At 35.2% G+C, this 22,423-nt stretch overlaps 3 protein-coding genes across 7 annotated transcripts; 1 reads left to right on the top strand and 2 right to left on the bottom strand.

The window, feature by feature from the left end:
• Nucleotides 1–1,528: 1,528 nt before the first annotated feature.
• LOC140874306 (uncharacterized) lies at nt 1,529–6,424 on the bottom strand. The gene is made up of 9 exons (XM_073277580.1): nt 6,193–6,424; nt 5,949–6,138; nt 5,389–5,894; nt 4,945–5,283; nt 4,732–4,902; nt 4,330–4,644; nt 4,054–4,192; nt 3,387–3,765; nt 1,529–1,633 (listed from the first exon to the last, which is right to left on the bottom strand). The coding sequence occupies exons 1-9, from the start codon at nt 6,422–6,424 to the stop codon at nt 1,529–1,531; spliced, it is 2,376 nt and encodes a 791-aa protein (XP_073133681.1).
• Nucleotides 6,425–12,340: 5,916 nt separating this feature from the next.
• On the top strand, nt 12,341–16,294 carry LOC140889747 (sulfate transporter 3.1-like). Its single transcript, XM_073297688.1, has 12 exons — nt 12,341–12,749; nt 12,874–13,081; nt 13,194–13,365; nt 13,525–13,590; nt 13,682–13,795; nt 13,960–14,076; nt 14,771–14,897; nt 14,976–15,262; nt 15,344–15,534; nt 15,614–15,699; nt 15,810–15,886; nt 16,106–16,294. The coding sequence occupies exons 1-12, from the start codon at nt 12,428–12,430 to the stop codon at nt 16,292–16,294; spliced, it is 1,956 nt and encodes a 651-aa protein (XP_073153789.1). The 5' UTR covers nt 12,341–12,427.
• A 247-nt stretch (nt 16,295–16,541) lies between these two features.
• On the bottom strand, nt 16,542–21,103 carry LOC140890364 (U4/U6 small nuclear ribonucleoprotein Prp31 homolog). 5 transcript variants are annotated; one of them, XR_012152404.1, is made up of 10 exons: nt 20,942–21,103; nt 19,927–19,949; nt 19,556–19,621; nt 19,251–19,388; nt 18,235–19,127; nt 18,071–18,141; nt 17,610–17,712; nt 17,233–17,308; nt 16,931–17,089; nt 16,542–16,681 (listed from the first exon to the last, which is right to left on the bottom strand). XR_012152404.1 is itself a non-coding variant. In XM_073300397.1 (9 exons), the coding sequence occupies exons 2-9, from the start codon at nt 19,886–19,888 to the stop codon at nt 16,988–16,990; spliced, it is 1,452 nt and encodes a 483-aa protein (XP_073156498.1). In that variant the 5' UTR covers nt 19,889–19,949; nt 20,942–21,103; the 3' UTR covers nt 16,819–16,987. The 5 variants fall into 5 exon arrangements, 4 of the variants coding, with proteins under 4 accessions (XP_073156498.1, XP_073154604.1, XP_073157211.1 ...); XM_073300397.1 differs by lacking the exon at nt 16,542–16,681 and having other exon boundaries at nt 16,819–17,089; nt 19,886–19,949; XM_073298503.1 differs by lacking the exon at nt 16,542–16,681 and having other exon boundaries at nt 16,819–17,089.
• Between the last annotated feature and the right edge of the window lie 1,320 nt (nt 21,104–22,423).

Below are 22,423 nucleotides of genomic sequence, written 5' to 3'. Positions count from 1 at the left end.
GTTGACGAAACTTCCTGAAGGCAAAAAGTCATTACACAACAAATGGGTGTACCGGATCAAAGAAGAAGTTGATGGTAGCAAGCGATACAAGGCGAGACTTGTTGTGAAAGGTTTTCAACAGCGGGAAGACATTGATTACACCGAGATTTTCTCTCCAGTGGTTAAGTTAACCACTATCAGAACAGTACTTGGACTAGTGGCTAAGGAAGACTTACATCTGGAGCAGTTGGATGTAAAGACGTTGTTTCTTCATGGTGACTTGGATGAAGAAATTTATATGAAGCAGCCACAGGGATTTGAAGTACGAGGAAAAGAGAAAATGGTGTGCAAACTTCAGAAGAGCTTGTACGGTCTCAAACAAGCTCCAAGACAGTGGTACAAGAAGTTTGACGGATTCATGAATAACAAAGGTATCCTGAGGTGCCAGGCGGATCACTGTTGTTATGTGAAGAAGATTGATGGTTCCTATATCATTCTACTGCTATATGTGGATGACATGTTGATAGCAGGATCTTGTCTGGAGGAGATTGATAAACTCAAGAGAGAGTTATCAAAGGAATTTGCAATGAAGGATTTGGGAGCTGCAAAACAAATTCTTGGTATGAGGATCTTGAGAGATAGGGTGAACGGAGTCTTGAAGTTATCTCAGACAGAGTACGTGAAAAAGGTGCTTAGCAGATTCAACATGGATGAAGCTAAACCGGTTAGTACTCCTTTGGCTAGTCATTTCAAACTAACCAAAGCTCAATCACCATCGACGGAGCAGGAGCATGCTTATATGAATAAGGTTCCTTATGCATCTGCTGTCGGAAGCCTCATGTATGCAATGGTGTGCACCAGACCAGACATAGCACATACAGTAGGAGTTGTGAGCAGGTTTATGAGCAATCCAGGAAAACAACACTGAAGCAGTGAAGTGGATTCTCAGATATTTGAAAGGTACTATTAGTTCATCTCTGTGCTTCAGAAATTCAGATTCAGGCTTACAAGGTTATGTAGATGCCGACATGGGTGGTGACCTAGATGGCAGAAAGAGTACTACTGGATATGTGTTCACATTAGGTGGTACGGCAGTAAGCTGGGTGTCCAAGTTGCAAAAGATTGTTGCACTTTTGACTACTGAAGCTGAGTATGTTGCAGTGACAGAAGCTAGCAAGGAGATGATATGGTTGAGATCATTCCTTGAGGAGTTGGGTCAGAAGCTTGAAGATAGCACGTTACACTGTGACAGTCAAAGTGCTATTCATTTGGCAAAGAATTTTGTTTATCATGCAAGGACGAAGCATATACAAGTTCAGTACCATTTCATCAGATCAGTTTTGGAGGATGGAATCTTGATGCTTGAGAAGATTCCTGGAAGCAGAAATCCAGCTGATATGTTCACAAAGGCGGTGACCACTGACAAACTGAAGTTATGTTCGACTTCAGTTAGACTGCAAGTATAAGAAAGGAAGCATGAGCTGCTGTATTGACTGTGTGAAGACATGATTGAAATCAAATCTTCAAGTGGGAGAAATGTTAGGTGAAGTCAAAGAATACATGCAGCAAACTTTCTTTGACTAGACTGCTTTTGTGGAAATTGCAAGAGCTCAACGTGGCTATTTTTCATCCTCATTTCATTAGCCAAATTTGCCTATAAATAGGCTCCTCATTCGGCAGATTAAAGTATCTCATTCTTCTCTTTTTTTTGTATTAACAAAGAGAGAATAAAATAAAGAGAGAGAAAAAAAAGAGTGTGTTTTTTTTTCGGAGATCTCTTGTGAGTTAGAGAATTATTTCTCGGTAATACTCGGGGTTTGGGTGTGGTGAGATATAGTGTTTTGTATACACTTGTAATATTTCTCCGGTTATAAATATTACTGCAGCTCCGTGGACGTAGCCTATATTGGGTGAACCACGTAAATCTTGGTGTCCTTGTTGATTGTTTTCCGCAATTATTATCGTCATGATCGTTCCGGCTTAATCCATAACATAAAGTGATGACGAATGTCAATGTGTTTTGTGCGTGAGTATTGAACTGGATTTTTTGATATATCAATAGCACTTGAATTATCACAATAAACAATGGGGGGTTCACTCTTAAAACCATAGTCTTCAATCATTTGGTTCATCTAAAAAAGTTGTGAACAACAACTTCCGGCTGCCACATATTGAGATTCAGCAGTCGAAAGTGACACACAATTTTGCTTACGACTATACCATGAGACCAAATTATTGCCAAGGTAAAAACACCCACCCGTAGTGCTCTTTCTATCATTCACATCACCAGCCCAATCGGCATCACTAAAACCTACAAGGTTAGTGTTGGTTTCCCTTGTATACCACAATCCCAAGTCCAATGTACCCGAAACATATTTCAAAATTCCCATAACAGCTTTTAAATGGGTTATCTTTGGATCAGATTGGTATCTAGCACATAAACACACACTGAACATGATATCAGGACGACTAGCAGTCAAATACAAAAGACTCCCTATCATGCTGCGATACATGGTGTTGTCAACACCAGCCGCAACACTGTCTTTTCCTAATTTTTCACTCGAGCCCATATAAGTTTTCATGTTCTTAACATTCTCTTTGCAAAAATTTTTCACCAAGTTCTTTGCATACTTACTTTGACAAAGAAAAATTCCTTCATTTGTTTGCTTAACTTGCAATCCAAGGAAAAAAGTTAACTCTCCTACCATGCTCATCTCGAAAGTAGAAGACATACATTCAACAAAATTATCAACATTCTTTTGATAAGACGCACCAAAGATAATGTCATCCACATATATTTGAAAAATAAGAATTTCACCTTTGGCCTTTTGAATAAAAAGGGTTTTATCAACTTCACCTCGTTTGAAGCCAATTTCGAGTAAATACTCGGTCAACCTACCATACCATGCTCGTGGAGCTTGCTTCAAACCATAGAGTGCTTTCTTAAACTTGTAAACATGATCCAAGTGATGTGGATCCTCAAAGCCTCTGGGTTGTTTCACATACACTTCCTCATTCAAAATACCATTCAAAAATGCACTCTTCACATCCATTTGATAAAGTTTTATACCCATATGACATGCAATAGCTAGCAATAGTCGGACTGACTCAATGCGGGCAACAGGAGCAAAGGTCTCATCAAAATCAACCCCCTCAACCTGCGTATACCCTTGAGCAACCAACCTTGCTTTGTTCCTAATGATGTTTCCTGATTCATCGGTTTTATTTTTGAAAATCCATTTTGTACCAATAAAATTACCATGATCAGGTGGTGGAACCAAAAACCAAACATCATTTCGGACAAATTTCTCAAGTTCTTCATGCATGGCATTTACCCAAAATTTATAATTCAAAGCATCATTGACATTCTTGGGTTCAATATTGGAGACAAAACAGGAATGCATTACCTGAGAGTACACGGAACTCATGCATACTAAACCAACCATCTTGCGGTAGTCAACTTTGTCCTTACCTCTAGTTTGCCTTGTTCCATGCACATCTCCAATAATCTGTGATGAAGGATGATTCTTCTGTATCTTGCTTGAAAGGTTCTTTTCAGTAATTATTTCAGCTTCCTCATTATTTTGGGAATTTTCCTCATGAATTTCTGAAGGAACCAGTGTTGTGTTTGGTGTTGTAACATCTGGGACAACACTGTGTTCTTCGGGAGGAATTTCCAACAAGCCTTCAACATCATCTTCAGCAGTTTTTCCTTTGAGATCTGCACCATCATCAAAAACAACATTAATGGATTCCATCATTGTTCTGGTCCTAAGGTTATACATCCTATATGCACGACTATTAGTAGAATAACCAAGGAACAAACACTTATCACTCTTGGAATCAAATTTTGCTAGGTGATTTCTATCATTCAAAGCATAACACACACAGCCAAATATATGAAAATAGTTAAGATTTGGTCTCTTTCCCATGAGAATCTCATAGGAAGTCATTGAAGAACCACTTCTCAAATAAACCCGATTGGAAATATGGCACGCTGTGTTCAATGCTTCTGCCCAAAATCCTTTGGAGATATTTTTTGAGCTCATCATCACTCTAGCCATTTCCTGCAACGTCTTATTCTTTCTTTTAGCAATTCCATTCTGTTGAGGAGTTTTTGGGGATGAGAACTCCTGTGAGATGCCCTTCTTATCACACAAAGAAGAAAAAGATGAGTTCTCAAATTCCTTTTCATGATCAGTTCTGATTCTTGCTACAGTCAAAGTATGTAGTTAGTAATCTTGGTAAACAACTTCTTAAACACATCAAAAGTATCTGATTTTTCTCTAAGAAACCTTACCCATGTAAAACGTGAAAAATCATCAACACATACCAAAGAATACTTTTTACCTCCATAACTTTCGACATCCATAGGACCCATCAAATTCATGTGCAAAAGTTCAAGACACCGTGTTGTCCCACAGTGTTGTAGCACGGGATGTGCAACACGGGTTTGCTTACCTTTTTGGCATGCACCACAAACATATGGAACACCAGTCTTTAGATTTGGAAGACCTCTGACAGCTTCAAACTTACTCAGATTCTTTAGGGTCTTGAAATTCACATGTCCAAGTTTTTGGTGCCATAGACTAAACTCATCAATCTTTGAGTGTCTACATGCCAATTCTTCACCTAGTTGGTAGCAGTTATCCACTGATCGTGTACCTGTGATAACACAACGATTAGCATTATCAAAAACTTCACAAGTATTTTTATCAAACTTCACATGCAAATCATCATCACACATTTGACTAATTGAAATTAAATTTGCATTAAGTCCTTCAACATGTAAGACGTTGTGAAGCTTTGGAAACCCTTCCACATTGAGTGTTCCTTTGCCAACAATCCTTCCTTTTGCACCTCCTCTATAGGTCACTTTACCACCATTCTGTTCAATGTAGTCAGTGAGGTGATCTTTCAAACCTGTCATGTGTCGTGAACTTCCACTATCAAAATACCAATTACCTGCAGTATTAGCTTTCAAAGAAGTATAAATAACAAAACATCTGATATCAGGCTTTTGAACCCAAACTTTCTTCACAGTGGACCTCTTTTTGCCAGTGTTGCTCTTAGTGTTGTGCAACACGGGGGACAACACTTGCTTAGATTCCCACAAAACATAGTCATTCTTCAACTTTTGACAAAAAGGCCTGATATGGCCAGGTTTGAGACAATAATGACACACAAAAGGACGTTTCCATTGTTTCGACTTTGGGACAGAAATATTTTTCTCAACAATGGGTTTCTTACCTTTCAAGGCAGTTAAAGGATGGTTCAAAAAATCATTACCTTCCTTCACAAACACTGGTGTTTTGGAAGATTCACCAGTTTCAAAAACACTTTCTTTAAAACCAAGTCCAAACTTATCATTCTTACCCATAGTCAAAATGGAATCAAGTTTGCTCGAACTGGAATTAAATTTATCAAGTGTTGTTTTTGCTCTTTCAAGATCAGAATTCAGCAACCCTAATTCGAGATCTTTCTTACTCAAGAGAATTTCCAATCTAGCCATAGCAGCTTTCAATTCAGTATTCTCTTTTGTAAGAGTTGTGTTCAACTGATTCCTCTTGTTCCAATCACAGTACAACTCTTCATAGAGTTTTCGAATACCTTCCAGAGTATAAGGATCATCTACCTGTTCTTCATGATTACTGAAATTATCAAGGTTAGAAGTAACAAAACAAACAGATTTTTGAATAGTGTTGCGTCTAGGTGTGGCAACACCGGAGCCAACACCGAGAGGATTGATCTGAAAATTTTTCTTACTCTCCAGTAAAGCAGTAAAAGATATTAGATCAGCCTGTTCAAACTTTTCTTGTTCTTCTTCAGAATCATCATCACTCAGAGAAACATTCATACCTTTCCGAAGGCGATTTGCGCATTCATAAGCATAGTGGCCATATCCCTTACATTCCCTGCATTGAACATTATCAAAATTTTTGCTTGAGGACTTAACCTTACTATCATACCTTTGACGAGGTCCTCGAGTAGCAGCAGGATTTTGAGGCTTCTCTGAAGTAGGCAGTCTAGGAAAATTTGAGGATTGTGCACTTTTCACATCCTTATTTTCTTTCATTACCTTGAGATAATCAGTAAATTTCTTCGAGATCAAGGCAATAGAATTTTCCTCAAGATCAGAATCCTTTACTTCCTGTTGAACTTTAGCAAAATCATTGTAAACATTATTAGATACTTGAAAAGCAATAGACTTACCTTTCGAGTCATCTTCAGCTTCCAACTCCATCTCATAGGTGCGAAGAGAACTAATTAACTCATCCAAACCCATTATAGATGTATCTTTGGATTCATCTATAGCACAAACCTTGGTGTGAAATCTTCTGGGAAGCGAACGAAGCACTTTGGATACAAGTCTCTCGTTCAAAATAGGATCGCCGAGAATAGATGCTTCATTTGCAAGACTCTTCAATCTTCCATTATATTCCATGATGGTCTATGATTCCTCCATTCTCAATTTTTCAAATTTTGAAGTTATGAGAAGCATCCTTGTCTTCTTGACACTTGCCGAGCCTTCACAGTGAGTTTGTAGTTTCTCCCAAGCATCCCTAGCACAAATACAAGTACCAATTAAATTAAACATGTTCATATCAACTGAAGTGAACATAACATTAAGAGCTTTAGCATTATAAATAGCCGCAGTATTCTCTTCGACTGTCTATTGTGATCTTGGCTTTGGTCCTAGAACATCATAATCTCTCATAGGTGGTGTCCAGCCATCAAGAACACGTTGCCAAGCCCTGGACTCAATGGATTGAATATACATGCTCATCTTCAATTTCCAAGGGCCGTAATTCGTTCCATCCAAAATAGGTGGACGAATTGCACTTGTGTACGGAGTGTCCATAACTAACCTGTAACACAAACCAGGAACACACTTAGTAAAGTCAAGTGGTGGCTCTGATACCACGTGAAATAAACGGTGTACGTGGTTGTTATGTAAAATAGGGCAGTGTTGTACTTCGTGTCGTAACACCAAAGACAACACAGTGCAGCGAAAATTTAAAGCTTAAATAAAACTCAAGTAATAACTTTTGCACGAGTATAAAAACTCGTGCGGGTGCCTTAGGGCTAAATATCACTAGTAAACGTAAGAACAGTCTTACAAAATAATCTTAGTGATTTTACGAAAAGTCATTAAATTCTAAATTTCTCAACACATTGAGAAATCAAACTTGCATCCTAAAATATGACAAGGTATAAAAGAAACTGGATGCAACTCCCGTAGCCTAAATAGAAGAGACAGTAAAGATCTTCGAACAACACTATTCCCACAGTGTTGTCTATGATGTCTTCAACACGAACGGCAACACGGGGACAAGTAGTAACGATGACTACAAAATATCTTCAGATTCTTCAATGGAATTCTTCAGTCTTTGCGCAGAGAATTATCGTCTGAAGCGTCTCTTTTCTTGTGCGTGGAAATCTTCTTTTATAGATAATCATCCAAGCTTTGAAGATTTCCTTAGATAAAGTCCTACAAGAATAGGTAACAAAGTTTTAGTAGGAAATAAACTCTATCAAATATTTATAAATCATATCTTGATAACATCGAATTATATTATGTCAAATAATCACCTTATCAAGATCTAATTTAAATTTTGGCAAATATATCATTAACATATTCGAAAATATACACACAATATTTACCAAATATCCTAACTTGTCTAGAAAGCAAAATCTTATAATTTTCAATTAATTAGGCCCGAAATACTCAAGGAATAAAATTCCTTTCACACATGATCATATTCACAATCAGGTCCTTGAAAGATCCCACATATTCACTGGATTGTAAGGAAAGAACAAACATGAAAAGGGCACAAATCAGCGGAGGGGTCTTGAAGAGAAGGTGGCTTCCGAAGAACTTGGAATCCATGGAGGACAAGAAGTTCCAAGTTCAGGAAGAGTTGGAAAAGGTTCCAACAAATTTAATGATTCAACTGTAGAATTTTGTAAATATTATTTTCAAATATTAAAAAATTGTGTATTAAATTTTGTTTTTGAATTTTATATCTTAAATGATTTATAATAATAAAAAATTGTGTATTTAATTTTAAATTTTTTTTTTTTGTATTTTAACCAAAAAAGACAACAGTTTTTATTTGTTGTAAAAGTGTTGTTTATTACATCCAAAGACATCGGTTTAAAAACGTTGCAAAACTGTTGTCTATATCACTCAAAGACAACAAGTTAAAATTGTTGTCAAATTGTTGTCGAATGTGCAAGAACACAACGGTGAAAACCTGTTGCAAAACCGTTGTCGTAGACCAAAAGACAACAGTTTTTCACCGTTGTCTATGAGCGCCACTTTTAACAACACTGCTTTTAACAACAGTTTTTAGGGGCCTATGACAATGGTTTTTAGCCGTTGATAAGCATTTTTCTTGTAGTGCATATAGATTATATCAGTCATTTCCCACTTTTTTTTTATTCAAATAATTTGAAATTTGTAAATAGATATATATAAAAATTAGGATTAAGTTTATGGCATCATACCAGAGACCAATAAGACCATACAATTTTTCCAAGGTTCTTTTTTAATAAATAGGTATAGAAAAAAATATGAACACTGTTCTAATAAACGAGGAAGGTTGTAGTTTTCGTAGAATTTGCCAACCTTCTTCTTCGGCAAAGTTGGTGACACATTAGCGAACTAGGAAATTAATTAAGATGATGATAATAATAATAATAATAATAATAATAATAATAATAATAATAATAATAATAATAATAATAATAATAATAATAATAATAATAATAATAATAATAATAATAATAATAATAATAATAAGTTGCTTCTTTTTAAAATTTAAATGATGATGAATGCTAAAGTTAGTTCAAAATCCTTGCACTATAATCGAACCTTTTATTTAGGAATCACATGTGTTAGCGGTTTCATATGGCTAGGATTCATTTATCACAAACGTTCTTATAACCAGGTAGTTTCACGATATAATTTTGTGAGACGGATTTTATATTTAATCTGATTAACGAAAAAACATTATTCCTTATGTTAAAATTATTACTTTTTCACTTTAAATATGAATCGGATCGACTCATCTCATCACTCATGGATATAAATCTGTGAGATATGACAAAAAAACTTACTCTTCATTTATTTATACGAGCAATATTGGCACACACGTGACGAAAAAATGTGGTAAATGCATTTATGCTTAATCTAAACATATTTCATATATATTGTTTCAAAAATTCAGTTAGTTTTGATTTTCTCATTTTGTTTTGCTAAGAAAGAGAAAGGCAATGTTAAGTAGGGGTGAGCAAAATTTCGGTTAAACCGAATTAATCGACCGAACCGACTTAATTCGGAAATTCGGTTCGGTTAATATGGAAATTCGGTTTTTGTGTTCGAAAATTTCGGTTAAATCGATTATTTCGGTTCGGTTTTCGGTTTTTTTAAAAGAAAATTCGGTTAATTCGGTTAACCGAATTATAAAATAATTAAATTTTAAATTTTTTTATTAGGCCTTATATATAATTTATAATATATTTTTAATGTGTTTATATTTAATATTTTACTTAATTTTTGTTATTTTAATTTTTTAAGCTTAATATATTTTTATAATGATAAAAAAATTATATTTCAATTATTAATTTTATAAAATTTCTTATTTTATAATTTTTTTAAAAAAATCGGTTAATTCGCCGATTTTTATTTCGGTTCAGTTAAATCGGTTTTAGCATAAATTTGGTTCGGTTCGGTTAGCCAAAAAATAATTCGGTTAATTCGGTTTCGGTTAATTCAGTTCGGTTTTTGACCGAATTAACCGAATGCTCACCCCTAATGCTAAGTAATGGGAGAGAAAAAAAAAATTGCACACATAAAAAAAAAAATGGATATGGGAAGTTATTTTTTGAAATGTGAATTTTACCGATGATTATTATCCACTTTTTCATTGTTTTTTTTATATGTAAAATAGGGTTTTGTTCATGCGGTACCCTGTGGGCAACGTGTAACCCCATGATTGGTCAAAATCAGTGGGTCTCACGTGAGGCTCACTGATTTTGGCCAATCATGATCCGTCACGCCACCCTCAGGGCACTACCCTGGGGGTAGCATCGACGTTACCGTAAAATAGTAGGAAATTATTTGAAAATTAGAAAAGGTCATATCAACGTACCAAATTAGGATGAGACACATATCTTTAATAGAATAGCAAGAGATAGTAAGAGATCTAGAAAATGTTAAGTGTTGGCACACCGGATCAAAATATCGAATTTTTGGCATACCGTACCAAAATGTTTTCGATGTACAGACATTTTTTTGGTATACCGAATTTTTTTCGGTATCTATACGGTATTAATATGGATTTTTTCCTTACTAAAATTTCAAAATTTCGCTATCGGTATTGATATAAATTTTTTTCATACCAATATTTTTATTACGATATACCGAAAAATCACCCGACTCATGTTATCCTTTTTAATTGTTCGACCATCTACAAATCCAAAGATCCAAAAAGGAATCCTATATTTCCTTTCAACTATGGAATCAATCATGAGAATAATATATTGATATATATAGGTCGAATTTTATAAACTTTTTTTTATTATATTTATCAGACCTATGTTTTTTGTTTTATAAATATGTAGTTTTAAGGTATTGTTTGTGGATATCAAATTAAAAATAATTTAGTACTGGTATTAAGTTCAAAATGTTTAGTTTTGATTTCATTTCATATATTAATACACGAACATACAAAATAAAAACATTTGAATCAATTAACTTGATATACGTGCGGATGAAAACTTCTGCTACAAGACTTGAGTTTGAGTTGTCTTATTATTTATAAGATTTGAGTTATACATAAAACATAATAATTATTATTGTAATTTTTGATAAAACGATAAATTTTTTCCAATAAATTATTCTATATACGTTACAATTACTATTAAATCTAGCACGAGTATCGACTATCAGTTATTGATTAACACTAATCCCAATTTTTGAAAATAAAAAATAAAAAAATCGCAAGTTTCACAAGTTTTTATCAAAATGTTCGAACTTGGAATTTTGTGATTCCTTCCACGTGCCAATATCTCTAATCATTATATGAGGGAAACCTGTTTATCACCAAAATTTCAAGTACGATGTTGCAAGAGGTGGTGACAACACACCAGTAGCAGCAGGTAAACACTTTTCGATTTAAAATACAATTTTTTTAAAAAATTCAAACTCTTGCGTATGTTATGTTATGTATCCATGATGGATAAATTTTAAAATATATATATATTACTTACAATGATTTATACATTGCAATCGCTCGATGAATTTTGAAAGATATATTATTTATAATAACTTATATAATTTAGTTTAAGTTAACTCACCTAAACTTTTCATTTGTAAAATATTCGAGCCGAAAATTTTCCAACCCATCAAATTGACGGGGTTGATTGGCATGATTTCAATATTTTATGTGTGTAATTAATTAATTAATTAATTATTTAATCCTATGATATGAATTACAGAATATTATTTAATGCACAGTATCTTGTGTTGTTTTTCTTTCACAGTTTCACGGTAGAGGATCCGGATCTCCAAATTGACGGGATCGATGGGTCATGGGAGACGAACCCCCCCTTTTACAGTTACTACTCACATGAAATATGCCCACATCATTACTCACAGTTTATGAGTAATCATTAAAATTTTCGTTTTTCTATCAAGATATTAAAATTTGGTCACATCATAATTCATATATGTGTAGAACGTAAAAAACACTCCAGATGTGGTATCAACTTTTCAGGTCATACATCGAAGAATGCCACCTATTCAAGATATGACTACTACAAATTCATATTTTCTATAATTAATCATTACTTTTAAATTAAAAAAAAAACATATATTTTTAGAAGAGAAGTGTATTGTTCGGTTAGTCAGTTTTGAATTTATAAAATTATCATGAAGAGATAATGGATGTGAGATAATTTTGTAATTGCAAAAGTGATTTAGCTTGAAATTTATATATGTATAGCCGAAATCATATTCATACGCATACAAATTTGGTTACCATTATTTTCGAAGTTACAAAACTATCTCAATAAAGAGACTTTCTGTTAGTGTTCGTGAGATAATTTAAGTTATAAAACTATCTCAATAAATAAATCTTTTCACCCGTGTATGTGAGATAATTTCATAATTTCAAAAATAATGGATAATCATATTTGTAACGAAACGCGTACATGTCACGAGGCACATAACACTTGAATATATATATCCTTCCAGCTCTCCTCCTCTGCACGCTCAACATGCAAATCTTGCACATTCTTATGCATACCAATCCCAACCGGACAACCGCTTCACCAAGTTCATAATCTCCAATCTTCATCAACCGACAAATATTCAAAACAAAAAAAAAAAAAAAAAAAGGAAACTTGCATTCATTCACAGATTAATATATCTCACTGATCAATGGGAAACGAAGAGATTGACACACAGCATCGGTTTGAAGTAGGAATTCCCGCGCCAAAGCCCTTTCTCCATTCACTGAAATCGGCCCTGAAAGAGACCTTTTTCCCGGATGATCCCTTCAAGCAATTCAGGAAGCAGCCATTTTCAAGAAAACTCGTGCTGGGCTCCAAGTATTTCGTGCCCATACTCGAATGGGCTCCGCGTTACAAGTTGGAGTTCTTCAAAGCTGATTTCGTGGCCGGAATCACGATTGCTAGTCTTGCAGTGCCTCAGGGTATTAGTTATGCTGGTTTGGCCAGCTTGCCTCCTGTGATTGGCCTCTGTAAGTCTTCATGAAATTCAACTCTTTTATGTTATTTTTTGTCAAAAAAAAAAAGAACTTACCATTCTGTAACCTTATGTATATGCATATCATGAAGAGTTCAAATATAGATGACATTGTGCAGATTCGAGCTTTGTGCCACCACTGATATATGCCATGTTGGGGACTTCAAGGGAAATGGCCGTGGGAACTGTGGCGGTTCCGTCGCTATTAATGACTTCGATGCTAGGGAAGGAAGTTGATCCTCATGAGAACATGAAGCTGTATATGCAGTTGGTATTCACAGCAACTTTCTTTGCTGGTGTTTTTCAAGCTGCTTTAGGCTTTCTAAGGTCATCACTTTTTCTTTACTCGATTCGCTGAATGTCGAAAGCATTAGTCACATCCCCGGACTCATGAGACGGGCCGAATTGATTCATAGATGAGATCTTGTGATTTTTGCAGGCTGGGGTTAGTTGTGGACTTTGTGTCACATGCAACAATAGTGGGTTTCATGGGTGGAGCAGCCACAGTTGTGTGCTTGCAGCAGTTGAAGGCCATTCTTGGGCTCGTTCACTTTACTCATCAAGCCGACCTTGTATCTGTCATGAAATCAATCTTTACCCAAGTACACATGGTATTTACCATTCACTCTCGCAATTTCACGTTGCCCTTTCGTGTATCTCAATCAGTTGTGTGTGGCTTGAAAGTGTTTATTAGTTTGAAATAGAGATATTGTATGTTTTAGGTATAATGTTATTGATCATTTGTGAATTGTGTTGGGTGATTGATGCAGTGGAGATGGGAGAGTGGAGTTCTTGGTTCTTGTTTCCTCTTCTTCCTTCTCACCACAAGATACTTTGTATGTGATCCAATGATTCTCGTTTCTTTGTGTTTTATTTGAATAATAGTGCTTGTCTTTTGTTAATTTCTATACATTGTGAAACAAACAGAGTAGGAGGAAATCAGTATTCTTCTGGATAAATGCTTTGGCACCTTTGGCATCTGTTATCTTGGGAAGCCTTCTTGTTTATCTCACCCATGCAGAGAGGCATGGCGTCGAAGTCGTAAGTTCGAGTTAATTTCTCTTGCGCATGTCAAAGTTAGTGATGAAATCCAAGAAACTATGTGAGAACTTGAGGAGTTGACCAATTTTCATTCTTACCGGGTCTGCCTCTGCTTCTGTACCTACAAGAGACGGAATACTTACGGGCTATGATATATATTACAGATCGGGAAGCTCGAGAAAGGGCTGAATCGAGAGTCATTGTCAGAGTTGGCTTTTGGATCGCAACATCTAATGGCCACGATTAAGACTGGAGTCATCACCGGTGTCGTCAGCCTTGCGGTAAGTTGCAAAAAATACCTTCCACCTTATGCATTTGTAGCAACACATCGGCATGATGGGTCAATAATTCTGCGTGTTGCCAGTGAACTATATTTAGATAAGAGAACTATATTTAGATAAGAGTTTCTAAGAAGTACTTCTCAGCTTTTCTTTTACAAAATATCCCAAAATTTCAAAATTTTATTTAGAAAAAGCTGAGAAGTGCTTCCTAAAAGCTCTCTCAAACACTACCTTAAACCTATTAAGTTTAAGTCTCTAATAAACCTATTACGTTTAAGTCTCTAATGTGAAACCGCTGCCTGCCAAAGGCGTGACACGAGTTCTAAAATGGTATTACTCACATACAACGCATCATGTCATGCAACATGCTCTAAACCAGCACTGTCTATGTTGAGCTGAAGGAAGCAGGAAAGAGTCTTGATTGGGGTTACACATTAATTGACGCAATCAAGACCGTTTGGCCCTACACAATCCCATGTTCTGAAGAAGCTTCTATTGATCACAATTATATGTGTATAAAATAAGATTCTTGAATTTCTTAAAAAAATAATAATAATAACATTCTTGAATTTAGATGCAACAATGAAGAAAGAAATTCAAAGAAGTAATCCACAAAAAGGGAGATAACTTTCCTTTTTTTGACAATGAGTGAACTAAGGGTGATGATGTATTGATATATATGATAAATATTCAGGAAGGTATAACAGTTGGAAGAAGCTTTGCAACATTAAAGAACTACAACACAGATGGAAATAAAGAGATGATTGCCATTGGAATGATGAATATCGCAGGTTCCTGCACCTCTTGCTACCTAACTACAGGTACACGCTTTTGTCGACTAGACCTCGAAAATAAAAGGAACTTATTATGTAGGCTAATCTAAGTTCTCTGTCTTTTAGGACCATTTTCAAGGACAGCAGTAAATGTAAATGCAGGATGCAAGACTGCTGTTTCCAACATTGTTATGGCAACAGCAGTGATGCTAACCTTGCTATTCTTCACTCCGTTATTCCGCTACACACCCTTGGTGGTGCTCTCTTCCATAATAATGGCTGCAATGATGGGTCTTATTGACTACAAAGCAGCTATACACCTCTGGAGGGTCGACAAGTTTGACTTTATCGTGTGTCTGAGTGCTTTCACAGGCGTGGTCTTTGGTAGTGTGTTAACTGGGCTAATAACTGCGGTATGTAAGACCAAGAAAATATTCAGGTTTTTGTCATAAAATTAGATAATGATATTCAAGAGTCGTCCATGCTCACTGTAGGTGGCAATATCAATCCTTCGAATACTGCTGTTTGTTGCAAGACCAAGGACTTCTGTCATCGGGCGCCTTCCTAATTCCATGATTTATAGAAGCATTGAACAGTACCCAAAGGCAAATGTAGTCTCAGGAATCCTCATCCTTCAGATAAATGCTCCAATTTACTTTGCCAACACTAGTTACCTAAGAGAAAGGTACCTAAACTTCTTTGTTAGCTCATGTTAAGTTTATGAATGTGGACCATTATCTCACATACGTTCGTTGTGTTTTTAGGATCTTAAGATGGATTGACGAAAAGGAAGACGAGCAGAAGCATTCAGAAAATAATAACTTGGATTTTGTTATATTGGATATGAGTTGTAAGAATTTGCTCAAGGCATTTAATGTACTTTCATCATTTCAGCTATGAAGTTTCACTGTTTATTGAACTTGGATAAACTACTTTAACAAACTGTTGATCAAACAACAGCTGTTGGAAGCATCGATACAAGTGGAATCAGCATGCTTCAAGAAATCAAGAATCTCTTTGATAAAAGATACATAAAGGTAAGCCGAATTCATAATGCATGTTGCCTTCATTCAACATACATAATGCATGTTGCCTTCATTCTTTGATAAAAGACAGTTTATAATTCCAAGCACCACACTTCTACAGTTGTATCACCACATATGGCAGCAAGTTCATGTACTGCTCACGCATACCTATCACCAAATTGTCTTATAAATTATAATATCATAAAAATATTGTTTCATAATAATGTCCAGCTGGTACTGGCTAATCCCGGAGGAGAAGTCATGAAGATGCTGGACAAATCTAAGTTCATTGACACAATTGGACGGGACTGGATTTACCTTACTGTTAGAGAAGCAGTAAATGCTTGCAACTTTTTACTTCAAACAAGTAAGCCACAAGACGAAGCAGTTGAAAGCGAAGCAGCAGACAACAAAGTTTGACCATCTTTAGCAGTTTTCAAATTCGTTAAAACAATGCTGTAAAGTTCCCACACTAATCCAAATTAGAAACTCTTGGAGCATGTAATTGTTCATTGAGTAGATTAGCAGCCCCGTATAAGGAGAAATAGAGCAGTCACCAGGATGGGGAGAAATAACAAAGTAAGATGACCTTGAACTTGTAATAATATTAGGTGATCTACAGTATCCTCAACATGTTCAAGGAGGAATGGTTATATTTCACCTCAAGTTATTTATTTATGCTATTCCCAGTGACGGTTTACAATAAACAGATGCATTTGGCTATCTCGAACTTCTTTCTTATTGGAGTTTTCCTGGCCATTTCAGTGTTTTTGCCAAAGCAGTCCTCTCTGATTTCACTGTATACATCTGTGATAAGAATTTCAATCAATGAATTGTGAATGCAGAACAATTCCCGGAAAACTGTGTCGTTAGATTTTCGTCAATATTTAAAAGGGAGATATTGACATCCAAACTAAATAAGAGGAAGAGAATGAAAATCCCCATAAAACGAAGTTGGTAACATGGTTAAACAAGGCTAATTACACCTGGGTACCACTGCATTGCACATATGCTAAAAATTCATTCTAGATGACAGTTATAGTATCCATAACGTACTTGATACATATTCTAAGATATCGCATCAAATGGAAGCATAGTTTTCGTAGAGGCATCTCACGTCCGCTTGATCTTTGAAAAAGTTCCAGTTTCTGAAAAGTAAGTACTCTGAATTCCACCACCAAGCACGTTTGCCTGAGGATTCGAGAGTTCAATTCCCTGAAAAAGGCAGACGGTATAGTGAATTTGAGCACAGCGCATCCAAGTACCAACAGTATGAGCCATTCATATTTCACACACTGCATTCATTTTTGAGTGGACTGACTTATAGGAGCTTATTGTTTTTAAAAGTAGCATCAAACCTGCACGGGGGTGAAGGCCAAACTTGAAGTTAGTCCAGAAGTTGCACCACTGCTTCCAAAACGCTTCTCCTTAAACCTGAAAAGAAAGGTCCATGAAATGAAATAGGTGATGATCGAATCATGCATGCGAGAAAGATAAGAAAATCACCCAAATATTTAACACATTGATGCCATTGTTAAATATCAGAATCAAACTTGAATAAAGAAACTTCTCATCCTACATCCAAGCTAGAATTCCTTTCCACCAAAATGCATGTAAGTGAACTTCTGCTTTAGTTAGCATCAAAGGCAGTCTCTGGATGGGTAACAAAGAAAAATAGACAAGCAGAAAAAGTAAACTACTTTGCTACTTCATTACTTAAGCAGAAAAGGTATACTTTTTTGATACTTTAGTACCAAGCTTGCTTTGGCCAACTGATACACGTAGCTTGCCATTTCCAGCCTGACCAAGCATTCCATATCCTTCCCCAAGTCCATCACCTACGAGAAAAATCACCAAGTATGAGAAATTAGCAAGAACCTAAACCAACGATAAAGGAATATGAACATGAAAAATAATCAATCACAATATCAGATTAAAATCAAAGCAAACAAGTTAATCTTTCTAGGAACTACACACAACATAGATAAAATGCCTAAACTGCACGATCACGTCAACCAGCAAAGTAGACACCATGCCACTTTCTTTTAGGCTGAGTGGAATGTTGGTTCGATTTGTTTGCTCGCCTTTTTTCCCCAATCGGTATCAATACAAATAAATCCACGTGAACAAGAACATATCATTATGGACATAATTGACAAACAATTTGAAGCAATTTATGATGTTTGAAATACGTACCTAAAGAGCTCTCCTCTGGAACACCGAACTGCATCCTATTTGCAAGCTTACGCATGTCGGTAATGGCATATCTAACAAAAATTGGAGATCACATTAGGTTTTTTTTACATTTAAGTTAAATGGAGACGGCGATCATATTTTCAATGAAATTATAAAACTACTACCTTTCTTTCATCTTCCTCAACCTTCGTCCACCTCTCTTCTTTTTAGGCTCAGAATCAGGAACAGGAAGAGGCTTAGGCTGCTTGGCAGGAGGAGGCTCTTGCCACTTCTCAATCTTTTTATGAATCTCTGCACGGAAAGTTCTCCCAGTTTTTCCTGTTGGATCTCCTCTAGTAGAATCGACACGTGCGACAAGTGTAGATTTTGCAGCCAAAAGCCGGCAGGCACGCATCCTCAAGGAAGGGGGAGTGCTCTGAAATATTTCAGTTTGTTCTAAATAACCAACACGAAATTGGGACGTTGCCGTTGAAAACCCTGCTAAGTTCTTCCTTTTCGCACCGAGAAGCTGAACATTACAAGCTGGCATCTTTGCTAATGCAGAGAGACCACCGGCTGTTCCCATAAGTTTTGCAGCAACAGCACTTCCAACAATAGCAGAAAGATTTGGAGCAATATAACCCATTCTACTCTCAACAAAATCAAGAACCTTTTTCTTTGCTGAATCTAGAGTAAGAGCTCGATCACATGCGTCGATTGTCTTTTGCAAGACATCATCCGGGAGAGGCTTGCCACTGGTGGTCGATGCAGTAACAGAAACAACCATGATAATGGCAGAGGGTAGAAGACCTTCTAGATCCACAAGAGTCAGGTCCATTTCATTCCCAATTTTTTGAACAACTCGAGCATAGTCAACTGGATGATGCACGAGTGACTCAAGCTCCGGAAATTTTAGGCGATACTTGTCACGGATGAAATTGTGAATTATCACGATTTCATTTTCGATATCCACGGACAATGCATTGCAATCAACAATCAACTGATATTCTGGATCATCTTCTAATACAATTCCGACATTTGAGCTCTCAGACCCCTTCTCAAGTGCATTTTCCACTTTCTGCAAGAAAGGATCAGAGTATCATATTTACGTGTACATTTAATGCGCATCAAACAAATATGTTAAACCTAAAGAAAAAGAAAACTTAAAAAACGTCTTTCATGTTACGTCATGGAAGCTGACCTGCATGATATCAGTGTAACGTTGAGTTTTTTGAAGCTTGGATACGCTATCAAGATCATCATAATTAAGTGATTCAATATCTGCCAAGTCCCCATCTACATCTTCCTCCATATGCTCTGCATCAGAATCCTCTTCCTCCTGAAAGGAAAGTGCTATCAACCTAGGGCCTTAAGCAAGGCAGTAAAACAGAAAACACAATGGAAATCTGATTACTCACGAACATAATGAGAAAACTAGCATCATAACCTGTCATAACCTGTCAAGTATGCAAGTCACACAGATGAAGAGAAATGCTGCAGACTCACCAGAAGATCGTCTTCATTATCGGATAATTCGTCAAGATCGGCCAGGAAAGAGTCATTAAGGGTTGCCTGGAAAAAATAAATATTCGGTGAATCATGGACTCGATAAGTTTTACATGAAAACCCGCAGAACTTAAATTCCACGGAGGAACGAGCATATATTTCTGAGACATTGAATAACAGCATATCATAACACTTGATTCAACTATGTGCAAAAAAACTGTTAGTGGTTGCCTATAGCAATGCATCTGATCACAAAAAAAAAAAAATCACGTTGATGCACTACGTTCTGTATATCATAGAAAACAACAGGGTTGGTGGAAGTTATAGCACCATTGTTTGCAATGAAAAAGAAGGCTGGTTGGTAAGCCTACCACAAGGACCATCAATAGATAACCTGCACAGAAATTTCTAACAGCTAACAGATGGTAAAGGAATAAATGAAGAGACAATAAAACCTATGTTTTACGGATGCAAATGAAAAGTACTTACAAACCAGATGATGGTAAAATATAGAATGACCAAGCATTATTACGGAAGCATGGAGGGCTATGTCATAGAATATGCAGGGGATATATATGTTTTTAGCTACATACAGTCATTCAAAGTGGAACAAAGACAGCTTTTCATAAAAATCACATTTGCACTTTCCCTAGGTTGGCTACTGTATTGTTATTAAAACATATCTTCAGTGTGAACAAAGAAAACTAAATAGTTTTGACAGCCAAAACAAGGTTAAACTATTTTACACCTAAAATTGTCAAATCAAGCCAAAATAGTAACATGGAAGTCAGGCTTCAAATTGAGCAAAAACTCTCCAGGGGAGAAATCTGTATACTGGGTTACCTCGCTCTTATTAAAATCAACAAGATTTTACGAATTCAATCAATACAACAACCATATTCTTCTAGCTGGTCACAAGAGTCCAGAATCTACAACAGTATTTAAAACCAAGAGTTGCCACTTCTCTTCTACTCAAGAATTCTCAAGAAACATGTAAATTTAAAACTCTTCTCACTTCAAATAATTTCGAGCCTCTGTTTTGCAGCAATAGCAAGTAGTAGTCTTTACGACAAGCCAACGACTAAAGCACAAAGTCATTCTTTCGTGAAGAAAATCAGACAACATAATCAGTTATAACCGCTGCTGCCAGAAATTGAGTTTTTCTCCGTCTAGAACAGATTCATGGCACACACACACACAAAAAGAAAAAAAAAACCCTCAATATAAGAGCATCAAGAAACAGGACTCTTCTTCCTAAGGTCTCTCCCTCTGTGTTCATCACCCAAGCAGCAACTGTATTTCAAGAAGCAGCACACACTTCCCATTGAAAATTTAACAAAACAATTGAAAATTAAAGTAACTGCATCAAATTAGCGAGCAATTTACCATTTTCTAAACTTCTTCCGATGACAGAGATTGGAGTTCCCACGAATCAAAAATATTCCTGCGCCTAAACAAGCAACACCCAGACAGAAAATAATAGTATGAACAAAAACCTAGAAAAGCAAATCCTTCACAGGACTTGAAAATCCTTGAATAGAAGAAAATTGTAAAACAAGGGCACGAGAAAATCGAAAGAAAAAAGTAAGAAGATGAAGAAATGGGTTTCGATAGGCCCAGTAATTTATTTGGGCTTTCGCCCAATTACATTAGTATTAGCCCATTATTGTCCAGGATTCATTCTCTCTCGAATTGGACTTGGATCAGCAGTTCAGTCCAGTAAAAGTTTCAACACCAATAAAACGTGTACTAAATTACCTCGAAAACAACGATTTCATAAATAGAGAGTCACCAAATAGTAGTGGATGTACATCAATTTTATAAAGAGTAAAAATTAAATTGGTACATGAATTATTGATAAAATATAAAATTAATACATTAACTATTGAAAATGGTTTAATTGGTATATGATCAAACTCAAAAGTCAATTTTGCCTTTTACTTAAATTGCTTTTAAGTTAAATATTGTTATTAAATTGATTAATTGAACTACAGACATATTTTTGTCTTTTAAATTATTGTATTAATTATAATTGTAAATATAAATTCATATTACTAATTAGTATACTATAAAAAGAATATTATATATCATGTATACGTAAAAATATTCAACGTAAAATTTGTAAATTATAAATGAAAAGACGCACATATATATTATTTTTATTTTGATTAATATAAATAATAATATTATAACATAGATAAACAAAAAATATCTTTATTATATATTTTTAATATATATTATTTTTGAATATATAATTAATCAATTGTTATATGTGTATGTGCATGTTCGTATTAATTAATATTTACAATATTTCGTACAATAAATATAATCCCTTGTTTATGAAATAAAATTTAAATAAATATAAATTTATGCTTATAATTGTATTAATAAAATAATTTTGAAAAATAAAATGTGTATCTATTTTAATTTAACAAAAATATTAGACTTTAAAATAATCTAGGTAAAAATTAAAATTGATTTAATAAGTTGATTATGTACCAATTAAATCATTTTCAATAGTTCATGTACCAATTTGACATTTCATCAATAGTTCGTGGATCAAAATGAATTTTATTTATTTTATAAATATGACATTTTCGTAAATTAATACCCTTGAAAAAAAAGAAGAAGAAATGATGTGTCAACGTATCAAAGCCCACTCAAGCTCAATATATTTATATAGAGATAGAAATAAAATACAAAATTTTTGAAGCTATGTTTTGCTTCGAAAAAAAAAGTTTTTGAAGCTATGTACAATTCAACCGTCATATTTCGATTATTTTCAAGTTATATTAATCATGTTAAAATATACCATCTTATTGTGATTCTCTCTATTTTATTTTTCTTTATAAATTTCTTCCCAATGGG

This window comes from Henckelia pumila, chromosome 1 (genome assembly GCF_033568475.1).
Source record: "Henckelia pumila isolate YLH828 chromosome 1, ASM3356847v2, whole genome shotgun sequence".
Classification (NCBI taxonomy): domain Eukaryota; kingdom Viridiplantae; phylum Streptophyta; class Magnoliopsida; order Lamiales; family Gesneriaceae; genus Henckelia; species Henckelia pumila.
Note: the sequence above shows the minus strand (reverse complement) of the source record. Positions and strands in the feature narration are given on the sequence as shown.

Bases quoted from the DNA above. Each gene is read 5' to 3' on its own strand.
- LOC140889747 (XM_073297688.1), top strand. From the start codon at position 12,428: ATGGGAAACGAAGAGATTGACACACAGCATCGGTTTGAAGTAGGAATT. The intron at 12,750-12,873 runs GTAAGTCTTCAT...GACATTGTGCAG, and splicing joins GCCTCCTGTGATTGGCCTCT to ATTCGAGCTTTGTGCCACCA. The intron at 13,082-13,193 runs GTCATCACTTTT...TGATTTTTGCAG, and splicing joins GCTGCTTTAGGCTTTCTAAG to GCTGGGGTTAGTTGTGGACT.
- LOC140874306 (XM_073277580.1), bottom strand. From the start codon at position 6,424: ATGGAATATAATGGAAGATTGAAGAGTCTTGCAAATGAAGCATCTATT. The intron at 6,139-6,192 runs GTAAGTCTATTG...ATTTTGCTAAAG, and splicing joins AGCTGAAGATGACTCGAAAG to TTCAACAGGAAGTAAAGGAT. The intron at 4,645-4,731 runs GTCAAATGTGTG...GTGTTATCACAG, and splicing joins TGCAAATTTAATTTCAATTA to GTACACGATCAGTGGATAAC.
- LOC140890364 (XM_073298503.1), bottom strand. The intron at 17,309-17,609 runs GTATACCTTTTC...CTTTCTTTTCAG, and splicing joins GGTACTAAAGTATCAAAAAA to GTTTAAGGAGAAGCGTTTTG. The intron at 17,090-17,232 runs GTTTGATGCTAC...TGCCTTTTTCAG, and splicing joins TGGCCTTCACCCCCGTGCAG to GGAATTGAACTCTCGAATCC.